Raw genomic sequence first — 26334 nt, forward strand, 5'->3', positions numbered from 1 at the left:
ATAAACGAATTTCAAGTTAAATTGAATAAAAATAATTCAATACAATGGAATATGTCTTTTCAAGATTCATTGAATAAATCATCTGGTATGAATAATTTCAGCACAAATAATAAAAAAGATCATAAAACAAATAATGTTAGAAAACCATCCATCATTGTTTTCAAAAAGAAAAAATTAACTAATTTTAATCATGGAAATATTTACGAACATAACTTATCCAAACCTGATATTGACAATTATGACCAAACAAAATCAAAAGTTAGTTGCTCAAGATGTAGAAAATTCAAGAAGAAGTGTTCAAGAACTCTACCTGAATGCTCGACATGTGCTTCTTCAGATGAGTTGTGTGTCTTCTTACCAAGAAAGAAGAAATCAAAAGCTTCTACCACTAATACTTCTACGTCTTCCAAAAGTCGTACTTCTTCAAGTTCTAGTTGTAATTTGGCTACTAATGATTCTGAACTTACATCTCCTTTAACAAAAAGCTCATCTGACTGTTTGCCATTACCCCCAATCTCATCAGTTCTTCCTATTCAAAGCAGTACTCATTTTAATTTTACTGATAATAAAAGGTTATCTTTGCCAAATTTAAATTCCATTTTACTGCCTATAGATCCACAAGTCTCTGCTAATAGAAACCTGAGTATCTCCTCTATATCCTCACAACCAGTCAAGCATTATTCTTATACTCATGGTTCCAATGTTCCACAAAGTCTGTTTAAAAAGCATTCAAATGATTTAGACAAAATTTTAAATTGACTCTTTCGTTTCTATCCCATTTGCATTCTCCTTATTTATTTGATTCATACGGTTTTCTTATTGTTCTATTCAATTCTACATTTAATATAAACAATTTTTTATTGAAACGATGTAGATTTCTTCTATTCATCTAGCTATTAATTACATATATTAACTTTTACGTACCTTATTTAAGCTTAGACAAAATATCTAGAACAGCGGAGTTTTTCTGATCACCATCATCATCATTACTATTATCATCATCGCCTAATCCACCAAGGGGGTCATATTCGTCGTCATCATCATCTACCTCACCAGACCCATTCACTGGTACGTCTTGTTCCTTTTCATGCTTCAACTCTAAATCATCTTTATGATGTTTGCCGAATTCGTCAGATATATTACTTTCGAGATCCCCTTCTTCGTTATTTTTGTCATTATCATCACTATCGTCGTCACTTTTAATAACTTTTATAATGTCTGTTTGTTCTTCCCTATCGAATTCCTTAATCTGAATATTTTCCGAAAAAGCAACTGATTTCTTACTAGATGGAGTAGAGTTTCCTGAAGTTGACCCTGGAGTTGGCGTTTGGTTAGGGGTAGAGTTTGATGAAGTTTTTTGTCTTTTAACGGTTCTTTTATCATCATCGTCTTCTTCCTCATCATCTTCATAAGTCGGTATCATGTCATCATCTTCATCATTTGCATTATTCCCAAAGTTACCAGGTAATTCAAGATCTTCCATTTCAAACTCTGGAGAGGGTTCTTCATCGTCTTCGTCCTTTTTAGTATCTGGAACCGTGTCTTTCTCATCTTCGTCCAAAATTTCTTTTAATTCTGTTCTAGTAGTATACAACTTCTCTAATTTATTGTCAATTATACTAATCTTGGAATCATCAGTTGTTAAAGCATCACTCAAAACATTTTTAAGTCCATCCAATATTTTGATTATTTCTTTTCTATCACGTTTTATCTCATCAATATTTTGTTTTGACATATTACATAACTTCTCTAAAGTATTCAATTTGGATATATAGATCTTGGGGGATGGTAGATTATCTGATAATCCAGGATTATTCGGCAAATATGTCTTGGATTGAACCCCAACCTGATTAAGATTGGCTTGACTAACATCGACAAGTTGGTTTAAGTGTAGATAAGTATTATTTAAATGTTTCAAATCAGGGACAACTGAATCGTTAGAAGCAGTTGGTCTGCTAGCCGATTGGTCGTCCGATGCATTATCAGTTACAACTTTATTTTGCTTAGATAACTCAATTGATTTCCGGAAATTGATAATATCTGCCCCAGAAAACACTTTACGCTGCTCCCAAACACCAATTAAACGTTCTACTTTCGGTTGAATGTTTGCATCAAGAGACCGGAAAACCTTGTTGAATACTTCAGGTAAAACTTTGGAAAATTCTTGAATAAATTCATACTTTCTTTTATGTCTTGCTTGTTGAACAACGTCATTACAAAGATACAATAGGGAAAGTCTTTTGGCAGAATTGTGTTGAGGCTTCAAGATAAACTTGGACCATAACTCAGCAGACTCCTTGCAATGCCTATGATGGAATAAAACCCACTGTGATATAGTCACAATCGAATCCTGTGTTTCTTGTAATGAAGCTAGCTTTTTATTATATATATCTGCGGAAAATGACATTATAAAACCTTTTCTTTCACTCTCAACTCCTTATTTTTTATTTCACTTAACACTAGTAGATTCAACTTCCTATCTTACTCAATTAAACGCTAAAGTACCAATAAAAGATTCGATGAGTTCGATTAATTCAGTTTTGTAGATTTTCGTTTTTGCCTTTTTCCTCTGCTTTTTTCACTTTCGGAATTTTTCAGGACTTGTAACCCGTACATCTCGTCCAACATCAACAAAAACTGAAACATCGACAGCAAAACAGTATACAAGTTTGGTCTTTTCGTTAACTTTGAATTGGAAACTTGCAAATATTGGCTAAGGAATGAGTGCTTTACACTTGATTCAGACTCTTCTTCCACTAGGGCCCGATGACGAGCCACCAATTGATCTGAAATCCACAGCTAAGCTAGAGAATTTTCAAGCTTATGTTGAGAGTCTGAAATCAAACTCACAGAGTCTACCTCATTCATTAGAACAAGTTAGGATTGAGGCACTACTGGCATCAAGCTTGGAGGGTTCTTATATCAATTCTTTAACAATTACTGATATCAACAAGCTTATAAATAAATTCGAAAATTATCAAAGTGGAATCAAAGTGTTTAGGGGCCGTCTTGAGCCAATTGAATCAATATTGGAAGATTTCAATCAAGAGTTGAAAGATCTATCATCTAGTCTTACCTCACTACAAGAGCAATCATCCAGTTTGACGTCGGACCTAAACTTACAAAGAGGCTTGAGTGAAAAGCTAAATCCAATAATTTTAGACTTGATGATTCCTCCTGATGTTGTCAAATCAATAATGAATGATCCAATTGATATTAAATGGATCGAAAATATAAGATTTATAAATGAAAAACTACAGGTTATAGCAACTACAAAGTCATCTGAAGAAGGCCAATTATTATATTCTTATAGGGGATCTAAAGCAGCTACGCAATTAGAATCTGGAATTCAGTTGCTTATAGCAAAATCAGTAGAAAGGATACGAGACTTTATTATAACTCAAATTAAACTACTCCGATCATCTTCGACTATCTCATCACAAAAGATCCAAAAGAAATTATTAGATGTTAAAGAAGCATACTTATTTTTAAAAACGCATCAAAGCGAATTGGCCAGTCAATTACAGCTTGCATACATCTACACCATGAGGTGGTATTACCATGTCAGATTTGCCAAATACTTGTATGCTTTAGAAAAGCTCCATGTAAGAAATATTGATGGTTCTTATGTTATAGGGCATGATACTGGGGAAGATAAACTAGGTGCACTTAGTGGTGGGTTCAAAAGCTGGCTATCAAGTTCTAATCAACCGACATCTCCAAAACTCCATCAAATGCAACAAATGCAACAATCCAAGGTGGTTACCTTAACTGAATACCTCCAATCTATTGATAAGCGTCTTGAAATTTTGAATAAGAGAACGGATTACACTTCTGCAATTCCTTCACAAATAGCTGAAACCACGCCTTTTAATTACTGGCTCGAGTTTCTTTATAATCAATGGTCAATTGCCCTTGTAGACAATGTTGTTGTTGAATATTTATTCATGGTTGAATTTTTTTATCAAGGTGTTGAAAAATTTGAAAAAGTGGAAGCTCTAGGAACAGTAACTGAGGGCGAATTGAATAGTAATTCACATAAATCTGACTGGTCTGGTGTTATGTTTGAGAATGTATATAAATTGGGGTATGATTTTGTTACATGGTTGATCAGTCATCAAACACAATCTGTTGGTTTGAGGTCAAATAGTAGAGTTATTCCTTCTACTTCATTATCTACTAATTCCACATGTGATGCATATGCAATTCTTTTAATTATAAGGTTGATTCAAGCTACACAATCTAGTTTACACAACGAGTTTCATATCCCAATATTGGATGATCATTTAAACTCTTTGCTTATGACATTATGGCCCCAATTCACCAAAATCATTGATTTGAATTGTGATTCTATGAAAAAGATTATAATGAGATCTTTTTCTTCTAAATCAAAAGACCGTCATCTTGCACCAGTCAGTGTAACCCAACACTTTGCTCAATTTTTACTGGGTCTACTTAAACTAGCGTTCAACCCAGCTAATGACAAAAACAAAGAGCAAATTAGAGGTGAGCCTTTATTCATATCTATTGAAAGATTGAGAAATGATTTTGAAGGTGTGCTCACTAAATTAAGTAGTCATCTTTTTGGTAACACCTCCCAATCAACTCAAAAGGAGATATTTTTGTTCAATAATTACTTTTTAATTGTTAGTATTCTCAAAAATGAAAATGGATCAGGTTTGGAATCCAATGATTTCATCGATGAACAGATCAGTCACTTTGAAATGCTTTGCAAAGCTTATGAAACAAAATAGATATTCAAATGATTTTTTACGAAATTTACATAATTTTAATTTTCTCTTAACCTCTAGCTTATATTTTCAATAATGGATTATAGACAAAACCCTTTTAGAATTATATATCACAAAGTTTAGCAAGTAGCCCACATAATTGAAGATAAGAACCGACACCCTCTAATACTCTCATATGGACGAAACCTATTTGTTTGAGCAATTCTAGTCTCTTTTGTTCATTGACCCCCGTTATGGTTTTGGCAACTTTGAATGTCAGGGTAACTATATCAATTGCAGAATAACCTTTATTCCATAAACTGTCTAAATAATCAATGGCTTCATCGATGTTTCCTCCAGGTTGGGAAATGCATGCTGTAAGGATTTTCTTTATAACCAATGGATGGGGTTGATCAACAATTTTGAAAACGTTTATATCGTTAACAAACCCAAACCCTGCAACTGTACTCTGTAGGTTATTGATAGCTTGTCTCATATCACCTTCTGCAGTAAAAATCAAAGCCTTCAATCCTTCAGAGTCATACTTAACGTCTTCGAACTTGGCGATTTCCAACAAACGACTTAAAACTTGATCATCTGCTAACTTGTTGTATCTTAAAATAGCACAACGCGATTGTAAAGGTTCAATGATTTTACTGGATTCATTACAAGCAAAGGCAAATCTAGTGGTATTTGAGTATATTTCCATAGTTCTTCTTAATGCTTGTTGGGCACCTTGTGTCATTGAGTCTGCCTCATCCAAAATGATTATTTTATGTCTTCCAGGGGGTAATTGAATCTTAGTTTGTGCAAATTGCTTAATCTTATTACGGACAACATCGATACCTCGATCGTCCGATGCATTCAACTCAAGAGTAGCTTGGCTATAAAACTTATCTCCAAGTAGTTCATGGGCAAGACAGTGTATCGATGTGGTTTTACCAATACCTGGAAACCCTGATATGATCATATGGGGCATATTACCATCTTCTGCTATCAATTTCAACCTTTCAATGGTTTCTTCATTGCCAACGATATCGTTCAATACGTGAGGACGGTACTTTTCCACCCAAGGCAACTCAAGGTTAGTGGAAAAAGTTTTGGTCATTTCGATTGGATACTGCTTTATAGTACTAATATGTTTGTATCCTCTGGATACTGAAGTAAAGTTGATTCCATCAAAACTGAATTTTTCAGAGTTTTTTTTTTTTTTGTAGGACGCGTCTACAAATTGACTTTAATGATATGTACGGGTTAATCTATAATCTATTTTGACTTAGAGCTACTATTCATTTGGCTATCCTTTTCTTTATTGTCCTTCTTATTCTTTTTCGATGCTATTGGGGCAGAGGTGGCTAAAACCTTCAAGGCTGGTTTGTGGAACAATGGCCGAAGATTTTCAGGATTGTCAAAGAGGCTTTCTAACCAAGGAACTTTTACGTCAGTTATGTTGGACTCGATCATATTGTACAAAGATCCAGCTTCCTTTACATTTTTTGTCATACCTATTATAGAAGTACTCGGTATCTTAAGGGAATCTGATAGCCTATTCATTGCACCTTTTGGTAACTCAACCAATTTCACACGGTCCTCTGCTGACTTGGAAGCAGTGAAGGCTAGAGTAGGAAATGATTGTATAAGAAGGGGTGGACGAATATCTGATTTGGCAACAAACACATATTTAATATAAGCCTTTTTGGTGGTATTATCTGATTCTTTGTGCTTTTTGGTGTTTTTAAGCTTCATCCTGTGTACTGATGCCTGTTCTTCTAGTGCTTTGACTGTAGAATTGAACCCAATGGTCATCTCGGAGGCTATTGACGGTTGGTCAGGGAGTAATCCCCTATCTTTGTCTATCGATTTACTTTTCGACTCTTTTAATGCCTCGTTAAACCTTCCGAGGGGAGAGAGATGCAGACATAGAAGCTGTTCTATATTAGTTGCATCTTGCGGTCTGACTTCTGGCCAGAGGTTCGACTGTGTATATGGATTGTCAAGTATAGGTTTGAAGACCTGGCGTCTCTTTTGAGCTGCCTCCTTTAACGAGCCTTTAGAAGGGCCTCCTTTTTCTTTCGGGTTATCTGATTTCTCTGTACTCATGGCCGTCTAATTAATATGAAGTGAGGTTTGTAAGATTGTGAATTTTCGATGATCTTCAAAAGCGCACAGGAAAAAAAAATTGATAGAACTTCAAATTTTCAGATCCAAACGATAATGAAGGCTACGTTACAAGTAAAAATTTTATATGGTTTTTATTTAAAAAGTGGCACCCATTCTATAGAACATTTGGCAACAAATAGACGGTTTCCTGATTGAAGTGTATAAAATAAAATACAATTTTTTAAAAAGAAAGAAAAAATATTATAAGAATCGAAAAACAATCACTTATCCTCTTTTTTCTCATTTGATTCAGGAGAGTACAGAGGAGATTTAGGAGCATAAGACGGCGAGGTTGGAGAATAGCTTGGTGAAGTTGGTGAATATTGAGGTGAAGTTGGTGAATATGATGGGGAGGTTGGTGAATATGATGGGGAGGTTGGCGAATACTGTGGTGAAGTTGGTGAGTATGATGGTGAAGTTGGTGAGTATGATGGTGAAGTTGGTGAATAGCTTGGGGAGGTTGGTGAATAGCTTGGGGAGGTTGGTGAATAACTTGGTGAGGTTGGTGAGTATGATGGAGATGTAGGGGAATAACTTGGTGAGGTAGGTGAGTATGATGGTGAGGTTGGGGAATAACTTGGCGAAGTTGGTGAATAACTTGGTGAAGTTGGTGAGTATGATGGGGAAGTTGGTGAATAACTTGGTGAAGTTGGTGAGTATGATGGGGAAGTTGGTGAGTATGATGGGGAAGTTGGTGAGTATGATGGGGAAGTTGGTGAATAACTTGGTGAGGTTGGTGAGTATGATGGTGATGTAGGGGAGTATGATGGTGAAGTTGGTGAATAGGTTGGGGAAGTAGGGGAATAACTTGGAGAAGTAGGAGAATAAGTAGGAGAGGCACCACCATAAGTTGGAGAAGAAACACCATAAGAGAATGGCGACGTTGGAGAAGGAGAAGTTGGTTGACCACCGTAGGATGTAAGAGATCCTGATCCATCTGAAATTGAAGCAGTATGGATTGGTGAGAATCCAGCACCTTCTTCGAATTGAATATTATCATCTTCCATTTCATATTCTCTGTATGGAGTTGCTCCACCATCATCATAAGCACCAGCTTCGGCAGCATCAGATGCAACAGCAACATTAGAGCTAGCCAGTTGTAACATCTTATCATCAACCATTACATCGAAAGCACCAGTACCCAATGGAGCCATTTGACCCAACATCACATTCTCAGAAATACCACGACAATCATCAAGTTCTGCAGCTGCAGCTGCATCTAATAAGATTTCAACGGTTTCTTCGAAAGAACAACGCATCAAAGCACCAGTATCAGCTCTGTTAATACCATGACGAGTAATAGCCATTAAGTGACCACGAGATGTCATAACATCGACTAACAAGGCCATATGACGGTAGTTAACATAAGAACCATCAAAAGCAATAACATTAAGAATTTCTTTGAACAAAGCGTAACGAGTAGCTTCAATACCCAAAACTGAAAGAATTTCAATAAAATTGTTAGAGTATGTACGTGTAGCATCAACACCATTAACAGCCATAACATCTGCCAAATTTACACCATCAGTTTCTAAGACCCATTCTTGACCTTGTTTAAATTCACCATCTGGACCAGGGGCACTGATTTTATGTTGCATCATGAAAACCCTGGTAATACCCGGAATACCACGTAAGGAAATAGTTTCCAACATGTGAGCTTCGACACGTTTCAAAATTTGATCTTCTTCGTGGTCTCCTTCTTCTTCTAATTTAGGATCACGGATAACACGACAACGAATAATCAATTTATCAGCAGTATCATCAGACCAGATAACGAACAAATCTTCACCAAAGTTTTGAGAAATTTTTTCAGCAACTTGTGCCATAGTTAACTGTTTATCCAACATTTTAGCACGATCTAATTCAAGACGAAGTAACCATGGAGATTGATTTTCAATAGTTTCTTCAACCTTTTCATCTGGAATAGCGAAATATGCTTCAACAGTATCATAATCTTCTTCAATAACAGTACTTCTTGGATCAGGATCGTAAAAGATTTCAGTTGCTGAAGTAACATTCTTCAAGGTAGTATGTTCAATGGCTGATTGAACAACCTTAGCTTTTTCTATATCACCTGCAATTTCTGGATCTAAGTAAACTGTAAGAGCTGGAGTTTTGATATTTTTAGCAACGTTAAGAATTTCTTTAAGACGAGGAACACCCAAAGTAACATTCTTGGAAGAGACACCCGCATAATGGAAAGTATTCAAAGTCATTTGAGTAGCAGGTTCACCAATTGATTGGGCAGCGATAACACCAACCATTTCACCAGGATGAACAATAGATTTTTGGAACTGAGTTTCAATTTCACCTAAAACCCATTCGAAAGATATTCTACTCAATTTGAATTCTTCAATAACACGACGAGATGCTAATCTAGAACGTAATAAACATTGGAATAAAAGAGTGGCATTTTCTTGAGCTTCTTTAACCAATTCAGATTTACCACGAATAACAAGAAGTTTAGTACAAAGGTCCTTAACACTTTCAACGATTTCATCCAAGCGTAAATCAGAAGCCTTATGACGACCATTATGGAAAATTTGTTGAGCATTTTGAATAATACGACGTAAATTGACAGGTAATGGCCAATTATAATCACCATTGGTGAAACAAACTTCACGAAGGTAGCGACGATCATCTTGTAATTGTCTATATTCATCATCCAAAACTTTTTGCAATTTAACATCACCTTTGATTTGTTTACCAGATTCCAATAATGATTCAGCAATAGATCTAGATGGATCCAAAACATCAATACGATAACGTTTTTCAAAACTTTCATCGGATCCAGGAATGGTATCAACCGATTGTTTTTCAACTTGAGTACCATCAATACCATCTTCCCCATAGACGAATTGAATGATATCACCCAAAGAATTTCTAGTTGTACCATCATAATGGACCATAATATCTTCCAAAGCCTTAACCAAACGACGTTGAATATAACCAGTTTCTGCAGTTTTAACTGCAGTATCGATAAGACCTTCTCTACCAGCCATAGCATGGAAAAAGAATTCTTGTGGAGTCAAACCTCTTAAGTATGAATTTTCAACAAAACCTTTTGATTCTGGAGAATAATCATCCTTAGTAAAATGAGGTAATGAACGATCAGCAAAACCGAAAGGAATACGCTTACCTTCAACAATTTGTTGACCAACACAAGCAGACATTTGAGAAATATTAATAAAAGAACCTTTAGAACCAGAAGTAACCATCTGTTTAACATTATTCAAATCTTTTAAATTCATTTCTGCTGAACGACCAGCAGTATCACGAGCTTGATTCAAAACACGAGAGACATTATGTTCGAAAGATTCACGTAAAGTCATACCTGGTTCTGGGTCTAATTTATTACTTTGAGCATCCAAAATAATTTCTTGGACTTTATCTTTGGCTTCTTGAATAGTAGTAGTGACAGTTCTCATAGTTTCAGAATCAGCGATAGTATCACCAATACCAATAGAAAACCCATTATGTAATAACCAAAAGTTAACAACTTTTTGGATGGCACTAAATAATTGAGCACAAACTTGAGAACCCTTTTCTCTCATAACTGTATGAATTAAACCACCACCGGTAGCACCGACGGTTTTTTTATCAACTACACCAAACATAATTTCACCATCAACAATTAACATACCATTATCTTTCGGACTTAAAAGGTTCTTACCATCATCAAATCTTTGCAAATGAATACCTTTTGGAATTGCCATGGATAAAAGTTGTTTACCTGACCACAAAGGCTTTGGTTTAACAATTGCTGGAGGTGGAATTACACCATCCCAATTTGGAATCCAATATAACATATTCATCACTTGATCATATTCAATAAAACTATCACGCAAAGTCATCTTACGAATACCACATAAAGTATCTTGAACAATACCCATAACTGGTTTATTTGACTGGGCGGAAACAATTTGTAGTGGGACGGCACAGATTTGAGATAATTCAGCTCTAGTTTCTGGAGATTGTGGAACATGTAAATTCATTTCATCACCATCGAAATCGGCATTATAAGGAGAAGTAACTGATAAATTCAATCTGAAAGTGGAATATGGCATGACTTTAACTCTATGGGCCATCATAGACATTTTATGTAAAGAAGGTTGACGATTGAATAAAACTGGATCATCGTCCATTAAATGACGTTCAACTTTCCAACCATATTGTAGAGCAATATCACCAGCTCTTTTATTATATCTCAAATCAATACGATCACCAGTATCTCTTATAACATATTTAGCACCAGGATGCTCATTTGGACCATTACGGACATACTCAGTTAATTTATGAATATTATAAGGAGTAACAATTTCAGGATAAGATAAAGTTCTTGCAATAGAGATTGGAACACCAACTTGATCTAAATCAAGATTTGGGTCACCCGAAATAACCGTACGAGCTGAAAAATCGACACGCTTACCCATAAGATTACCTCTTAATCTACCTTCTTTACCCTTCAATCTAGCTCTGATAGATTTAATTGGACGACCAGTTTTTTGAAGAGCTTGAGGTTGACCTGCAATATCGTTATCCATATATGTTGCCACATGGAATTGTAATAAAGCTTCGAATTCACTAATAACATGTTGAGGAGAACCATCCATTTCTAATCTTTGTACATTAATATTTGCTTTTATAACATCCGCCAATTTGAAAGTTAAATCATCTTCACCTCTGGCAGTATCATTGAAAGCAATTGAAGGTCTAACTGGAGGTGGAGGAACCGGTAAAACTGTTATTAACATCCATTCGGGTCTAGCATAATCTTCATTAAAACCTAACTTGAAACAATCTTCTGAACTTATATGTTTGAAAACACTTAAAATTTCTGCAGGAGTTAATAAACGACGCTCTGGTTGTTCATTTTCTTCAAAATTTTTATTTTGTTTCCAGGTACCCCATAATTTTAAACCATCTCTACGAACAGTAGGTTGGGTGTGACCACATCCACCTCTTCCGGTTGGTTCTATACCTTTTTGTTGATCTTCCTCACTAACTGTATCGGCTTCACAAATCATTTTAGTTTTACAAACATTCCAAACGGCATTAAATCTTTTTTTAGGATCTCTTATTTTGATGGCTTGAGCCATTAAAGGATTTGTTTCATCGAGTAAAAGTTTACCACAGTGCATACAAATACATTCACAAACTTTTTTAATTTTAGCAATGAAACCGATATGGAAAACTGGTTTAGCCAATTCAATATGACCAAAATGACCAGGACATTCAGCCATATCTTCACTACAAGTTTGACATTTGAAGTTACGGTCAATAGAACCTAATCTAGGGTCATTTAAACCACCATCCCTTGGTTTTTTAGTTGTTTGATCCATTGTTTCAGGATATTCAATCTTAGCGACTGAAATGGCACGAACTTCTTCTGGAGACAAAAGCCCAAATTGAACCTAGTATGATTAGTTAGTATTCATGTTTTTGTAAAAAAGAAGAAAAAAGCTATACTTACTTCTTTAACTGCACGAAGTGGTGCACTTGAATATGGAAATTGACGACTCATGATTAATAATATATAATACTGTTAATAAATAACACGGAGGAAATTGATATGTATATGGATTAATAACCTCTTTTAAGAAATGAAACGTTTAAATATAAATACAAGGGGATTTTTTTTATTTTGGATGAATTTTGTTTTTTATGAAAAAAAATTTGTTGTTTTTTTTTTAAGGATTTTTATTTGCTTTAGGACTATTAAAGTTTATAGAAAGGAAAAACTTTCAATGATTTCGAGCACGAAAGGAACCACGAATGAGCTAGAAAGCTTTTCTAAGATGGATTATTAGTTTCTGTTTGAAAGTTTTTCGTTAATTTCAAGTTTTTTTTTGTTTTTTTTTTCAAATTGAAAATCAGAAAAAAAATCAATCAGATTATCTAATCTCTATAGTTCTGGGTTATCCGAGGCGGTCAAATAAATGAGTACCTTGCTTTTATCTATCAGGAAGCTTTATATGCAAAGCGGAGCTAATTATAGATGGTGATGATAAATCAAGTTGAAATTTTTCAAACTAGAATTGGATTAATAAAACGTCGAGATTTCTGAACTAAATAATCACAAACGAATACGTAACGTTGTTGGAAAATCTAGGATCTCGCTGATAGAGGATAGATGGATGGGGATGGGGATGGGTTGAACGGTTGTGGGGGAACGATATGTGTGTTGATTCAAAAAGTATTAAGTAGTAATTACTGGGTTTTAGGTGTTTTGATATTTCTCTTACGATTACAAACTTGAAAAAAAAATGTACTGAGCAAGCAGTGTTGGGCAACGCACGCCCGAGTGGCGTTAAAAAGTGCCACTATTTACTTCGCACGTGCGTATATCTGAGCACCAGGGAAACCCACCGAGATCTACATCCGTACACCAGATATCAAAGAATGGCTGCTAAAAATTCAGTTTTAATTAAAGAAACAGTATAAATGGAGCAGATTAGGTATTTAGTTTGGTTGGCGGGTTGTCCAAGTACTGCTGGGCTGCAGGAGCATCTATTTGGCAAGACTTAAACTTCCGTGCTGGCACGTTGTTGTTGAAGAGATAATCGATTTCGTAAAAGGTTCGATCTTTTGTTTCCGGTAAGTCAAAGTAGGACCAAGTGAAGGCCAAAAGGGCAAACCCGCCCCAGAAAAAGCCCAGTTTGGCACCCCAATTCCATGCAGATGGGTTGAGCATGTAAGGGTTGATTAAAGAAGTGAAGATACCGGCAATGTTATAAGTGTTTCTGGCAATGATGATTGTTTTCACCCGAAGCACCGTACTGGGGATTTCGGCAACAATGGTGTAGGTGAGAGGCCCAATCGAAGTATTGTAGCAGTACGTATATACCAAAAGCAACGAGCCGATTGCCCATGGAGCATTTTCATTTGAAGAGCAGGCAATTCCACCTATAGTCATGAGTAGTAAGAATAGGAACACCAATCCATACGAGTAAATTTGGAACCTACCGTACCTCTGGGATACCACCCAGCTGGTCAAGGTACCCAAGATCCCTAGAATGTACTGGATGATAGAAAACGTGTATGCATTATCGGTCGAAAGACCGGCTTGGATGTAGAAGTAACTAGAGTAGCCAATTAGGGCCGACCCAGAAAGGTTTTGAAACATCCAAGTACAAGCGGATATTCTAGTTCTCCTCGAGTTTGGACCTCTAAAACAGTCTACATAAGTGTCGTTTGCCGACGCTTCTTCTTCCTTTAAAGTCATTTGAATTTTTTTCACCATTGCATCAGCAAGATGCCGCTTGTGGCTTTCTTGAATAGAAATCAATCGAAGTAGCGACTTTTCAGCTTCCTCCAACCGGCCGTTTTTAACTAGCCACCAAGGGCTCTCCGGACAAAATAGCACGGCAACAAAGATCGGGACCGGCCAGACCCACTGGATGGCAAATGGCACCTTGAAACTTAGCTCAGAGTCTCCGTTGACAAACCCACGCAACACTCCGCTCAGAATCAACTGGCCAATGGTCCAGCATACATTTATCCAACTGGTCAAGTACACCCGAAGCACCATGGGACAGAACTCCACCGCCAAAGCGGTGGAAATGGCCTGGAACGTCCCCAACGGGAACCCCAAAAGAATCATCGATACCAAGAGCATCTGGATGGAAACCGCAAAAAAAAGAACGAATATAAACCCAACCAACACCACCAACGCCGCCAACATCACCTTCTTGTTGCCCCATTTCCCTATAAGCCACCCGCTCACACTCAACCCAAGTAGCGTTCCCACATTGATGGCCATATTGATCGACGTCTGCCATTTAGCAGGAATCTCGTACCTCAGGGAAGCTTCATAATACTCGCCGTACTTTTTGGCAAACGCCGGGAACCCATAAAGCGAGTTCATCAAATTGGTATCGTACCCTTCCATCATTATAGCGCTGGACACCACCAAAGACCACATCACCGCCTTGGGGAACATGCTCAACCCTTGTTTCAAAGACATACATTTCTCGTCCCGTTCATTTCTCCTGGCGGAATCGAGAAACTGGCAAACATACTCACTGACGTTATCCCCCAACGACTTCTCATCCGGTGCAATGCCCACAAAAGCCTCGCGGTCCTCCACATGTACCACACCCATCGCTTGCTTCTAAAGAGCCAAGTTGTTGATAATCTGGTGCTCAGCTCGTAAAATCATCGGAATATCCCCTTAGTCCCCGCGAGGTGAAGAAACAAAGAGATTTCATTGAATTTTGCGAGCATTGGAGCATTTGCGAGCATTGGCTCGAGCATTGGAAAATGTGGGGGGAGATTTAATCCCCTGAGAGCTTTGGCTGAAAAATTGTATATAAAGACCGGGGTTGGACGAGTAAGTAAGTTTAAATGGCCAAACAAACAAGTATTAACAATGACAGTAGAACAGAAATGGTGGAAAGACGCTTCAATTTATCAAATTTGGCCCGCTTCGTATAAGGATTCGAACGGAGATGGGGTAGGGGATATTCCTGGGATCATATCTAGCTTGGATTACGTGAAATCATTGGGGGTTGATGTTATTTGGTTGTCGCCAATGTATGATTCGCCCCAGGACGATATGGGTTACGATATCAGTGATTATGAGAAGGTTTATCCAAAGTACGGGACTTTGAAAGATATGGATGAATTGATTAGCCAAGTGCATAAGAGAGGGATGCGGTTGATTTTGGATTTGGTTATTAATCATACTTCTTCGGAACACCAGTGGTTTCAGGAGTCGAGATCTTCTAAAACCAACCCCAAGAGAAACTGGTACATTTGGAAACCTCCAAGATACGATGAGCACGGTAATAGACATCCTCCTAACAACTGGGGGTCCTATTTTTCCGGGAGTGCTTGGACTTATGATGAATTAACTGATGAATACTACTTACATCTTTTCGCTGAGAGACAACCGGATTTGAATTGGGAACTGGAAGAAACCAGAAAAGAAATCTATAGATCAGCAGTTAGTTTTTGGTTTGAAAAGGGAATTGATGGTTTCAGAATCGATACTGCTGGAATGTACTCCAAGGTTCAGACTTTCCCAGATGCTCCGATTGTGTTCCCCGATACTGAATGGCAGCCATGTAAAGAATTCCATCAAAGTGGACCAAGGATCCATGAATTCCATCGTGAATTGTACGATCAGGTTTTCTCCAAGTATGACGCCATGTCCGTGGGTGAGGTTGGTCATTCTACCCGGGAAGACGCTTTGAAATACGTTGGTGCCCATCGTAAAGAGATGAATATGATGTTTTTATTTGATATGGTGGAAGTGGGTGCCGATCCCGCTGATAGATTTAGATATAAAGGTTTTGACCTAACTGATTTTAAAAAAGTGGTCAAATCCCAATGTGAATTCACGGAGGGTACTGATGCTTGGTCCACTGTTTTCAATGAAAACCATGACCAACCTAGATCAATTACTCGTTTTGCCAATGATTCTCCTAAAACCAGAGTAAAATCAGGTAAATTATTAACTTTACTTCAAACTTCTTTAACTGGTACTTTATTCATCTATCAAGGTCAAGAAATTGGTATGACCAATATCCCAAGATCCTGGTCCATCGATGATTATTTGGATATAAACTCTATCAATTACTATAAACAATTTAAGGAAAAATATGGTGATGATAAAGAAAAATTAGAAAAATTAATGGATAGCATTAATTTATTAGCTAGAGATAATGCCAGAACCCCAGTTCAATGGGATTCATCCGATAACGCTGGTTTTACCACCGGTACTCCTTGGATGAAAGTTAACGATAATTATAAAGAAATTAACGTTGCTGCTCAAGTTAATGATCCAAATTCGTTATTTTCATTCTGGCAAAAATCTTTGGCTCTTAGAAGAAAGTATAAAGAGCTTTTTGTTTATGGTTCATTTGAAATTTTGGACTTTGCAAATAAGAAAACTTTTACTTTCCTTAAGAAAAATGGTGATCAAAAGGCTTATATTGTCTTAAACTTTGCTAATGAATCAATTAAATTCGAAAAATTAGTAGACGAAGAATTAAAATTGATTAACTCCAATGTTGATCAGGTCGATGAAACTACTTTGACTCCTTATGAAGGAAGAGTCTACTTAGTTAACTAAATAAGTTTTCATTATGTGTAAAATATATAAAAATACATAAAAAGTCAAATACATAATAACATTTTCATAATAATAAATTATCAATATTTGAAAGAATGCAATTTTGTTAAAATAAGTGAAAGGAAATCGATTTATTTAAAATTGAAATTTAATGGCCGAATGCAGATGAGTATGCTTGTGATACCATACTAGAAGGTCCGCCAATATATCCATCGTCTAATCCTTCAATTTGATCATTGAGCCAAAATCCAATCAAAACAACGCAATAACTTAAAATTAAAATAACACCTTTGAAGTAATTGGATTTACCTTCAGCATAAACATAAGTAAATAAATAAATTGCAATTAACGTAGCAATGATATCCCATCTTGGGAAAACTAAAGAGAATATTTTCTCAACATCATCAAATCCTTTGAAAATAGAATAAACAACTAAACTAGGAATTTGTATTAAAACAACTTGTAATGCATAAGCACTACCAATTTCCATTGATAATGCTACATTACCACCAACAGCGAATGAAATAGCATTTAAAAATTCAGTGGTATTTGGAACTAAGGCAAAAACTGTCAAACCTAAAAATTTTGGATTGATCGCAAAATCAGCAAGAACAGAATCAACATTATCAACTAAAATTTCGGCAATGATAGCATACAATAAAGTGGCTCCAAGTAAAATGAAAGTAGATTTGGATCTTGACCAGTTAGGAGCATCGTGGCCCGTACCTGTTTCTTCATCCTCGTCGCCTTTAGCTTGAACAATACTGGCTTTTCTGTTCGATTCACCAGGTGCTTGAGGTTCATTAGGAGTGACAACCCTGGACTGTTCACGTTTTGGATTACGAAGTTTGACCACTTCAGCTGTTGGCGAATTTAAAGCTGTTACATTTTTAGAACTTTGATTAGAAGCAACCCTCTGTTGAGAAGGACCTTCTACGCCCGAAGAGTAAGAAGCTGATGGCGGCAAGTTTGATAATTTAGAGGGCATTTTGCCTAACTTATGCAGCGATGATGGACCATCCAAGCTTATAACACTTGGGGATCTCATATAGTTCTCTTGCTTCTTTTCCATGGCTGCTTGTTCATGAGAATTAGTGGCCCAAATTAAAGATGCATGAGTCCTCAATGTGAAGAATAAACCACATACGTATGCTAAAAACAAAGCACAAGCAACAATAACAGAAAATGGTTTTACCATGGAATAATATAATCTGTCTAAAGTAAAGGAAGGTTGGATAAAACGGCATTTAACACAATCGTCACCACTTGATCCATTACCTGGATATGCAACATCAAAAACACACTTTTTACATTTAATTTCATAGGGTCCATATAATTGATAGAAAAATGAAGGTGCAAACATAATGACCATTGCAAACAACAACATTGTGGAAGAGACACCAGCAGAACGAGGATTATATCTCTGGGTCTTCCTTTTCAATGCACCACCACACATGGATAAACCTGGTAATAAAAGAACACCACCTAATATGGACCCAATCATAGAACCTTCTACCAACTTACCCTTAGCTTGGTTAAGTGCAACACAGTATAAAAAGATCTCGACAATTGTGGAGAAGAAAGCATTTATTACGGCACCGACACCCATCGATGATTGGGCAGAAATCGAAGCCACCGCCTGCCCAATGAAGTAGGCCAACGGAATAATCGAGAACAAACAAGCACAGAAAAGAAAACTGGAGTCAGTGTACCAGCTATCCCATCCTAATCTTTCCTTAAGGACGTAGTAATCAAAAATCACAAAGACCACAGCAGCTAATAAATTGATGAAAAAAATGTTTGTACCGTCAATAGTATATTTATAGTAATGGAAACCACAACACCTGTAAGTACATAAAATGATTGATTGATTTTTATATTTCTTCAGCAAATTTTCATCGTTTATTTTATCGTAGTATCTTTTTTCAAGTTCAAAATGAAGTGCTAAAGGATGACGTCTTAAGTGATCGCAAATAGTGTTTGTAATATTTGCCATTGGAATGGTAAACACGAATAACCAACAGAATACACCTATAAGAAATAAAATTGGTTGTAAGACTCCGTAAAAAAATAGGTAAAAAACAAGACGACCTGAAGACCAGCGTCCTCTTCCGAAAAATCTGACCTTGATATCATTATTATTAGCACCATAATCTTCGTCGTCTTCGAAAACCTCTTCATCTTCAACTTCATCAATTGTATCTTCATTATTGGATCTAGAATTTTCAAATGCATTATTCGATCTTTGATTTGAAGTTCCTCCTAAGGATGAATAAGCATCTCTAAGAGGTCTACCTTTATGATCTTTCAACAATGGACGAGATTCATCTGTTGCACCACTGGTGTACCTTCTAGGAGGAGCAAAAAATAATCTACCTTCTTCTTGTAATCTCCACCTTTCGAATTCTGAAATTGATCTACCATCAAGTTCATCTTCGTCTAAGTAGTTTTTATCTTTATTCAATAACACGAATTTACCAAAGGGAAAAAACCAATATCTACCAAGCTTGAGTAGTAACTTAACATAAGCTCTCAGATGATGAGAGTAAGCGAAAGCAGAGAATAAGAATACTAATAAAGCACCAATTGAGCAAATAACAAAAAGCAGAAGACCAATGGTACAAGACCAAATTATATTAGTTAACCAAACACCCCAGAAAATATTTTGGGTTGTTTTCTGAGGATCAAAATCATGAATATCTTCTTGAGCTCTAGTAGCAACTGATCTATTCTTTTTATATAATGAAGGTTTCCAAATTTTTATACCAAAGGGGTGAGTAGAGTTAATTGCGTCTTGACGTTCTCGTAAATTCAAAGATTCTATAGTATCACTTGAAGAAGATGAAGATACGGAGTGAGTATCAATATTGTCATCTTCATCATCAGGTGCTTCTTCTTCTATATTTTCGTCATCTTCGTCATTAGGTTCTTCGACAATTGGTATTTCCAGTTCAGTTTTCTTAGGATCTAGTCTACGTATATTCTCTTCAGCAGTAATGAGATTAGAGAGGATAGCCGATTCCAATTCTTTATTATTAGAATCATTGACAGAACCGCTCTTTTGTTTTCTTATGTGATGCTGAGGATATGATGAGTTCTGATTTTGTTGAGATTTGACAGGAGGGAAATCTTCATATTTAGAAGCATCGGGAAAGTATCCATTTTGGTTACTTGGAGAAGCATCATTAACATTAGAGGAAGGTGCAGTATTGGAATTTGGGTTATATTGGCCATTTGGAGTATGTCCTTTGGATTTTTTTTGGAAGAAAGCCTTCAATGCATCACTATAGCCTTCCAAGTATTCCCGATCGATTTTAGGTTTACCTTCCTCGGTTTGGTTACCCACGTCCTCGATATCATCACCGATATCATCATCAACAGAAAAGATTAACTTTGTATGACCACTAGCACTGGGCTTTAAATGAGGTCTGGACTTTAGTTTCTTCAATTTGTTAGGTCCTCTCGTACGTCCACCTGGAGAAGTAATATTTGATACACTATTCGATCTAGAATTTTTCAAATTGGATCCACCAGGAGTGGAAGGAACACTGTTAGAGCCGCTATTAACCGGGTTGAGTTTTGGATTATTAGACTCGGTTTGATTGTCATCATTCAGAGCTACTCTGGGAGATTGTTGTTGTTGCTGCTGCTGCTGCTGCTGTTGCTGCTGTTGCTGGTTTTGTTTTTTCCCACTAGTGGACCTATTTGATGCGGAGCTCCCACCTGGGGGGGTTTCACGAGGTCCGGCCATTTAACAAGAGACTCTAAGATCAAATCACTAAAGAAACTAACTTATTTGAAAGAAGAACTGGACAATTGACTTACCAACTATTATTGGGTAGTAAATCGCTTGGAAAGTGGAATTTGAATAATTGAATTAAACTTACAATGAGATAATGGTTCAAACGGATAATCTGTTCCCGGTTACTGGTGATTGAGTTGGATTTGCAACAAAGTTCAAGCTCTGTACGTCAATTATACCAATCTAACTCTGGCGATATCCTTTTATAAAATTGCTTTCAAATAAGCCATGAAAAGAGAAAAGGATTATAAATTATAATTAAAGCAGGAATCTCACTTCAAAGAGAATAATCTAGAGAGGAAAAAAAGGAAAATAAGAAAACAAAAAAAAAAAAAAACGGCACAATATCTTTGTTCAAGAAGTATATAATACAAAAGCTCTTCTCTATATTATCTAGTTGCAAATACGACGGGGAGCATCATTGGTAGAGAAGATCAATGATAATGTTTTTGGAGCGTGTTCCAAACATTACGGTGGTGTCATGCTTTGAAAGGGTTGCAAATGGGTGATTAGTAGCGAACAATTGGGTGCGTCTTTAGTTCGATAGCTGGTGGATGATGAGAGTTCAATTGTAGTAAGGGTCACCTGCTCAACAGACCTTAAACGAAGAGATCTTGTGAAGTTGACTATATCAATTAGTCACGTAAGAGTATGCTTGATTACAAGTATGGTAGGTGTGACGTAGTTAATTTTTATAAGCTATGATTAGAGAGAAGAAATCATTTAAATGCAAAATTGATGATGTTCAATCACCCAATCTACGGCCTTTCCCTTTGAAAGCAGGGTTTCCGCCACTAAACCAGGACGAGCCGGTGGATGAGCCCGAAGATTCATTGGAAGCAGCTGGTCCATTGGTATTAATGGGGGTCGATGAGCTAATATTGATTGTAGAGGCTCTTCCAGCTTGAGGGCGAGGGTAGAAAGCCGTTGTTCTCATTGAACTATTAATTGGGTAACTGAGTACTCCATATAACCAAACTGGGGCTTTCAAATGACCTTTATCGAAGATGGAATCACCAATAAAGTCATCGAATGAAGGAGAATGGTCACCTAAAGTAGCATTATCGGTATTATTTGATCTAAATTCCCCACCTGGGAATAAAGTTCCAACTCTTCTACCTCCAGGGTTTGTTTCACCACTGAGATACCTTGCGTAAGCACCTGGAAATAGGTTATAGATTGGCAAAGTATCCGATTGAATACATTGATATAAATAACCACCCCAAATACCCACAAGGGTATCCATAAAAGAAGGATAGCCATTTACAATCAATTTAAAGAAAAGATTGAAAAGAGGTAAGTAGTAAGCTTTAATTGGAACCAACCCTAAAAAGTTAATAATTGAATTCTTCAGCGAACGCGACCAAAGATAAGTAACACAAGATAACATCATCTGATGATGAACAAAGAAATGGGAAGAATCATAAAAAAACTGATAACTCAAGGTCAGAAGGACTATGATTGTTCCGGTTACTAAAGTAAACCATAAACAATCTGGGAAATTACCACGAAATTTACCTTCACGACTTTCCAAATGATTAGCAAAAGTGTAAAAAAAGTAAATATCCAATATTGCTTCAAAAGGTTTTGCCATTAAAATCCCCAATGGCAATAAGAAAGCACTGAAAAATCGGTGGCATTGAAATATAAGATACCCAATGGCATAAACTCGTTGACTTATAGACCCCTGCTTGAAAGTATTATTCACAAAGTCAACTTTTTCCAATAGTAGCTTCAAATCACATACCAATGCCGATGGCTGAATTACATTCAAAGAGGTGATTATACAGATAACCACCGTCGAAATGGTGAAAAACCTGGTCACAGGAGGAATGTTTCTGATTCTATTGGCCAAGCTGTTTTGATCTGGTCCCGGCATGTTCCTTTCTTCAAATTGAATCACTTATACTCAATGCCAATACGATGTTGTCGAATAGCTATGATGGTTTGGCCTACGTAGTATTGCTCGGTGGATTTTCTTTTTGTTTTGTTAGCGCACTCGAAAACGTAGTTTAATTTTATGTAAAGGAGAGAAAGAAGACCCTTTCAATGGCTGCAACTTCTGAAATTGGATCAGATGACCAAGCTATTGAATGAAAAAGGCCAAGACGGTGCTTCAATGGCTGGTCTGATAGTGGAAGAAGCTGGGGTTGAGTTTTCACCAAAGTGCCGACTGTTCTGCTCAATTTATGTAGTTTTCTACCGAAATTCATGTAAATTATCAAATGTCGGACTACATTTGCCATACCAATTTGATACGAGAGTGCTAGCTGATGTATATATGCCAATGAAGAACTGCAAATCAAGACAGTGCCATCTCAATGAAGAACTGCAATGACCATGTAATTCAAATCTAGAGCTACAATGCCAATGAAATTAGTTGAGCAACTCCAATGTTATTTGGGTATGTATTAAGACAAGCTTCAACCGTAAAGCCAAGCTCCCCAATCTAAACTGAAATAATGACTCCACAAGAATGCTCTATCTGCATCGAATGGAACGCTAAAGGGTCAAGCTAATCACTTAATACTGCTAGTGGGTTGGGGAGACAACACCCGTGCACCACATTACTCTTTTTTTCTTCGCTCAAATGAAGAAGACCTTCAAAAAGATATAAACAGTTACTCCAGCAGACATCTCCAGGAAACGAATAATACGGGTTAAGATGAAGTTGGTGAGGTTTTTAATGAACATGCCAAATGCAACCAACCAACCAGTGACGGTTGAGTTGAAAAATGGGAACTCTATCAATGGGCAAATTCTATCGTGCTCCCCACTGATGAACTTATCAATGAAAAACATTAAACTTATTCAACCCCATCAGGACCCTCAGCTACTCCAGTACATAAACATTAGAGGTAACCAGATCAGACAGATACTATTACCCGATGATTTGAATATAGAAAGTGTTTTGGCCAAAAGTGTGGTGAAAATAAAGGGCCATGGTGCTGGACCATCTTTGAAAAACCCTATATCCACCAGAGGTGGAAGAGGAGGCCGTGGTGGCGGAGGAGGCCGTGGTGGCCGTGGTGGCCGTGGTGGTCGTGGAGGAAGAGGAGGAAGAGGTGCAAGAGGATTTTGAAAGCGTTACCATATATAAAATTTGTACTTTTAGATTACGTATATATAGATATATACTAATAATAGCATACTAGTTTCTTTCTTTAAATCTTTATTAATATATGTACAAGGAGGTTATATAAGAAATACTAAAACCAGGTATTCTTTCTTTGTTCTTTCTTTTGAAGTTGTTTTTTGTATCTTGGTCTGGCAGCAATAATGGTTTGGTCCATATTTTCCAAAGCTTCCTTTCTTGCTTGAAGTTTCTCTGGTAATTTTCTTTCCCAAACTTGTTGTTTTTGTTTCAAAACACCCTTCATCCATTTTTTATTTTCATATTTATCTTCAAAGAAGCGTTTTTGAGGCAATGGTGGTAATAAATCTTGTATACCAAATTTGTATGCCATTTTGAATAAATCTGATGCTCTTCTTAAGGAATATTTGGCTTCTTGCCATCTACCACTATCTAAATTTTTATTTGGTAAGAATGGATTCATATTTGGGTCTTGGATGTTGGTTGGTTTTTCGGCATATTGTGCAAATGGTCTTGGTGGGTACTTTATGAAAAAGTTATGAAGCCTCTGAGGAAGCTTATTGAAAGCTTGTTTAGGTGTCAAGGACATGGTGGACCTGGTTTAAGTGAAGTCTGATTGACTGTTCTCTGATATTTCGATTTTAACGAGTGAAAAATTCTCACTGTTAATTTTTTTTTTTTTTTTTTTTTCTAAGTTCCTTCATTCTGCGTACAGGAACAGGTTGCAAAGATCTATCAACTACAATTGAACAGTTCATTTATAATATCTATTAAGTAATGAAAGGGTCTAAACTAAGGATCAGTCGAGGCGATTTTAACTAAGGATCAGCCGAGATGGTCCTGGGAAACCAAGAATTGAATGTTATACGAGTATAAGCAGGGAGATTGGTCTATTCAGGACCGTCGATAATACATTTAACAGCACCACCAGTTTTAACGAAATCATAGGCAGCAACAGCATCTTTAAACTTGTATCTGTGAGTGATTAAGGATTCGTAATCGACTGGAGCGTGCTCTTTACCGTTTTTATAATTTTCGTCCAAGATGGCAACTGCAGTTTTATAATCTTCAAAGCCATATCTGAAAGAACCGAATAAAGTTAATTCTTTAGTAGCAAATTCAGTAATTGGGAATTGGACATCGCCACCTGCGTTACCGATTTGAACCATACGACCACCAGCTTTCAAAATCTCAACTGCTAACTTGATACAAGGAGGAGCACCGGTACATTCAAGAACAACAGTTGGAACTTTACCATCAAAAGCTTTAATTAGACCAGAAGCACCACCACCGGTTTTAGAATTGAAGATGAAGTCGGCCACGCCGATTTTTTTAGCCAATTGCAATTTGTCATCAGCGATATCCACAATTAAAATTTCCGAAGCACCAAACAGTTTTGCTACACTTGCAGCCAATAAACCAACAGGACCAGCCCCAAAGACAACTACAATATCACGGAAACGAATACTGGCCAATTTAGCAGCATGGACCCCGACAGTTAAAGGCTCAACCAACGCACCCAATTCCAAAGAGACATGATCAGGTAATTTAACCAAGAAATCTTCGGGACTCTTAAAATACTTACCTAAAGTACCTGGAGGATTTGGTTCACCTTCAACCGAATTGGGGGTGGCAGCGAAAACCATATGAGGACATAAGTTATATTTACCCCCTTTGTATTCATCACTAAGTCTGGAAGGAACCCCAGGTTCAATAGCAACGCGATCGCCAACTTTAACAGAAGTGACTGCATCCCCAATTGAACTAACCACACCACTTGATTCATGACCTAAAACCATTGGCTTAGTCAAGACGAAATTCCCAATCTTACCATGAGTATAATAATGAATATCAGACCCGCAAATACCAGTTTTTTTAACCTCAACTATAACATCATGAGGATCAGTGATTTGGGGTACTTCCCAATCTTGGAAGGAAATATCGTTAATTTTATTCAACACTAAAGAAATATTTTTGGCAGTCATGTTAGCTGATTCTTTCGACACTTGAATGAATCGAATAAGAAGTAGATTATATATATATATATATAAGCAAACAATCCCTTGCTATTGAAAAAAAGTGGTGCAAAATTATAAAAAGATTCGATCGTTTTCTCCCCACGAAATCTCCCGACTTTTACCAACTTGTTAATGATTCCGCTCTACAAACACTACGGAGTAATAGCGTGGTTCATTAGGTGATACTTGATACTGGATACTTTATTCTTATAATTAATCTTCTCATACTTTGCATACTCATTACAATCTTTGCATTCGCATACTTTGCATTCGCATACTTACAAAATAGTATAATTGAACTTTTATTTATATGATTCTAGTTATTTTAATGATTTTTTTTTTTTAATAAGATTCGAATTGAATAATTTGCAACATGTTGTTTCGTAGTCATGACTTAAAAAGATCACTATCTTTTACAAAGGGGAGAAATAAAGCAGGAGAAACATAATAAG

General features: G+C 36.7%; 13 protein-coding genes across 13 annotated transcripts; 4 read left to right on the plus strand and 9 right to left on the minus strand.

Moving 5' to 3' along the window:
- Positions 1–51: 51 nt before the first annotated feature.
- HYPBUDRAFT_149249 (Zn(II)2Cys6 transcription factor domain-containing protein) lies at positions 52–759 on the plus strand (the record flags this gene model as incomplete). The annotated part of the gene is made up of 1 exon (XM_020220187.1): positions 52–759. The coding sequence occupies one exon, from the start codon at positions 52–54 to the stop codon at positions 757–759; it is 708 nt and encodes a 235-aa protein (XP_020075446.1).
- Positions 760–870: 111 nt separating this feature from the next.
- Positions 871–2514, minus strand: HYPBUDRAFT_140631 (uncharacterized protein). The gene has a single exon (XM_020219759.1). The coding sequence runs from the start codon at positions 2405–2407 to the stop codon at positions 926–928; it is 1482 nt and encodes a 493-aa protein (XP_020075447.1). The 5' UTR covers positions 2408–2514; the 3' UTR covers positions 871–925.
- Positions 2515–2720: 206 nt separating this feature from the next.
- Positions 2721–4754, plus strand: VPS52 (Vps52p; the record flags this gene model as incomplete). The annotated part of the gene is made up of 1 exon (XM_020222296.1): positions 2721–4754. The coding sequence occupies one exon, from the start codon at positions 2721–2723 to the stop codon at positions 4752–4754; it is 2034 nt and encodes a 677-aa protein (XP_020075448.1).
- A 45-nt stretch (positions 4755–4799) lies between these two features.
- On the minus strand, positions 4800–5875 carry RFC4 (replication factor C subunit 4). The gene has a single exon (XM_020221445.1). The coding sequence runs from the start codon at positions 5836–5838 to the stop codon at positions 4855–4857; it is 984 nt and encodes a 327-aa protein (XP_020075449.1). The 5' UTR covers positions 5839–5875; the 3' UTR covers positions 4800–4854.
- Positions 5876–5980: 105 nt separating this feature from the next.
- Positions 5981–6950, minus strand: POP3 (Pop3p). The gene has a single exon (XM_020221446.1). It carries the CDS (start codon positions 6828–6830, stop codon positions 5997–5999), a length of 834 nt encoding a protein of 277 aa, XP_020075450.1. The 5' UTR covers positions 6831–6950; the 3' UTR covers positions 5981–5996.
- Positions 6951–6966: 16 nt separating this feature from the next.
- On the minus strand, positions 6967–12879 carry RPO21 (DNA-directed RNA polymerase II subunit RPB1). The gene is made up of 4 exons (XM_020223073.1): positions 12364–12879; positions 7531–12304; positions 7176–7193; positions 6967–7114 (listed from the first exon to the last, which is right to left on the minus strand). Exons 1-4 carry the CDS (start codon positions 12412–12414, stop codon positions 7092–7094), a joined length of 4866 nt encoding a protein of 1621 aa, XP_020075451.1. The 5' UTR covers positions 12415–12879; the 3' UTR covers positions 6967–7091.
- A 465-nt stretch (positions 12880–13344) lies between these two features.
- HYPBUDRAFT_111203 (sugar transporter) lies at positions 13345–14994 on the minus strand (the record flags this gene model as incomplete). The annotated part of the gene is made up of 1 exon (XM_020218813.1): positions 13345–14994. The coding sequence occupies one exon, from the start codon at positions 14992–14994 to the stop codon at positions 13345–13347; it is 1650 nt and encodes a 549-aa protein (XP_020075452.1).
- Positions 14995–15261: 267 nt separating this feature from the next.
- On the plus strand, positions 15262–16968 carry MAL2 (oligo-1,6-glucosidase IMA1; the record flags this gene model as incomplete). Its single annotated transcript, XM_020222297.1, has 1 exon — positions 15262–16968. The coding sequence occupies one exon, from the start codon at positions 15262–15264 to the stop codon at positions 16966–16968; it is 1707 nt and encodes a 568-aa protein (XP_020075453.1).
- A 148-nt stretch (positions 16969–17116) lies between these two features.
- On the minus strand, positions 17117–21055 carry HYPBUDRAFT_12093 (uncharacterized protein; the record flags this gene model as incomplete). The annotated part of the gene is made up of 1 exon (XM_020219253.1): positions 17117–21055. Exon 1 carries the CDS (start codon positions 20717–20719, stop codon positions 17117–17119), a length of 3603 nt encoding a protein of 1200 aa, XP_020075454.1. The 5' UTR covers positions 20720–21055.
- Positions 21056–21515: 460 nt separating this feature from the next.
- On the minus strand, positions 21516–22649 carry HYPBUDRAFT_111306 (uncharacterized protein; the record flags this gene model as incomplete). The annotated part of the gene is made up of 2 exons (XM_020218823.1): positions 21516–21820; positions 21863–22649. 2 exons carry the CDS (start codon positions 22647–22649, stop codon positions 21516–21518), a joined length of 1092 nt encoding a protein of 363 aa, XP_020075455.1.
- A 786-nt stretch (positions 22650–23435) lies between these two features.
- On the plus strand, positions 23436–23852 carry HYPBUDRAFT_149259 (mRNA splicing protein; the record flags this gene model as incomplete). The annotated part of the gene is made up of 1 exon (XM_020220188.1): positions 23436–23852. The coding sequence occupies one exon, from the start codon at positions 23436–23438 to the stop codon at positions 23850–23852; it is 417 nt and encodes a 138-aa protein (XP_020075456.1).
- A 119-nt stretch (positions 23853–23971) lies between these two features.
- Positions 23972–24698, minus strand: HYPBUDRAFT_153258 (mitochondrial 54S ribosomal protein mL59). The gene has a single exon (XM_020221447.1). It carries the CDS (start codon positions 24451–24453, stop codon positions 23980–23982), a length of 474 nt encoding a protein of 157 aa, XP_020075457.1. The 5' UTR covers positions 24454–24698; the 3' UTR covers positions 23972–23979.
- Positions 24699–24710: 12 nt separating this feature from the next.
- Positions 24711–26148, minus strand: XYL2 (L-iditol 2-dehydrogenase). Its single transcript, XM_020219344.1, has one exon. It carries the CDS (start codon positions 25847–25849, stop codon positions 24755–24757), a length of 1095 nt encoding a protein of 364 aa, XP_020075458.1. The 5' UTR covers positions 25850–26148; the 3' UTR covers positions 24711–24754.
- Positions 26149–26334: the final 186 nt, after the last annotated feature.

The sequence above is a fragment of the Hyphopichia burtonii genome (assembly GCF_001661395.1).
Source record: "Hyphopichia burtonii NRRL Y-1933 unplaced genomic scaffold HYPBUscaffold_5, whole genome shotgun sequence".
Lineage (NCBI taxonomy): Eukaryota > Fungi > Ascomycota > Pichiomycetes > Serinales > Debaryomycetaceae > Hyphopichia > Hyphopichia burtonii.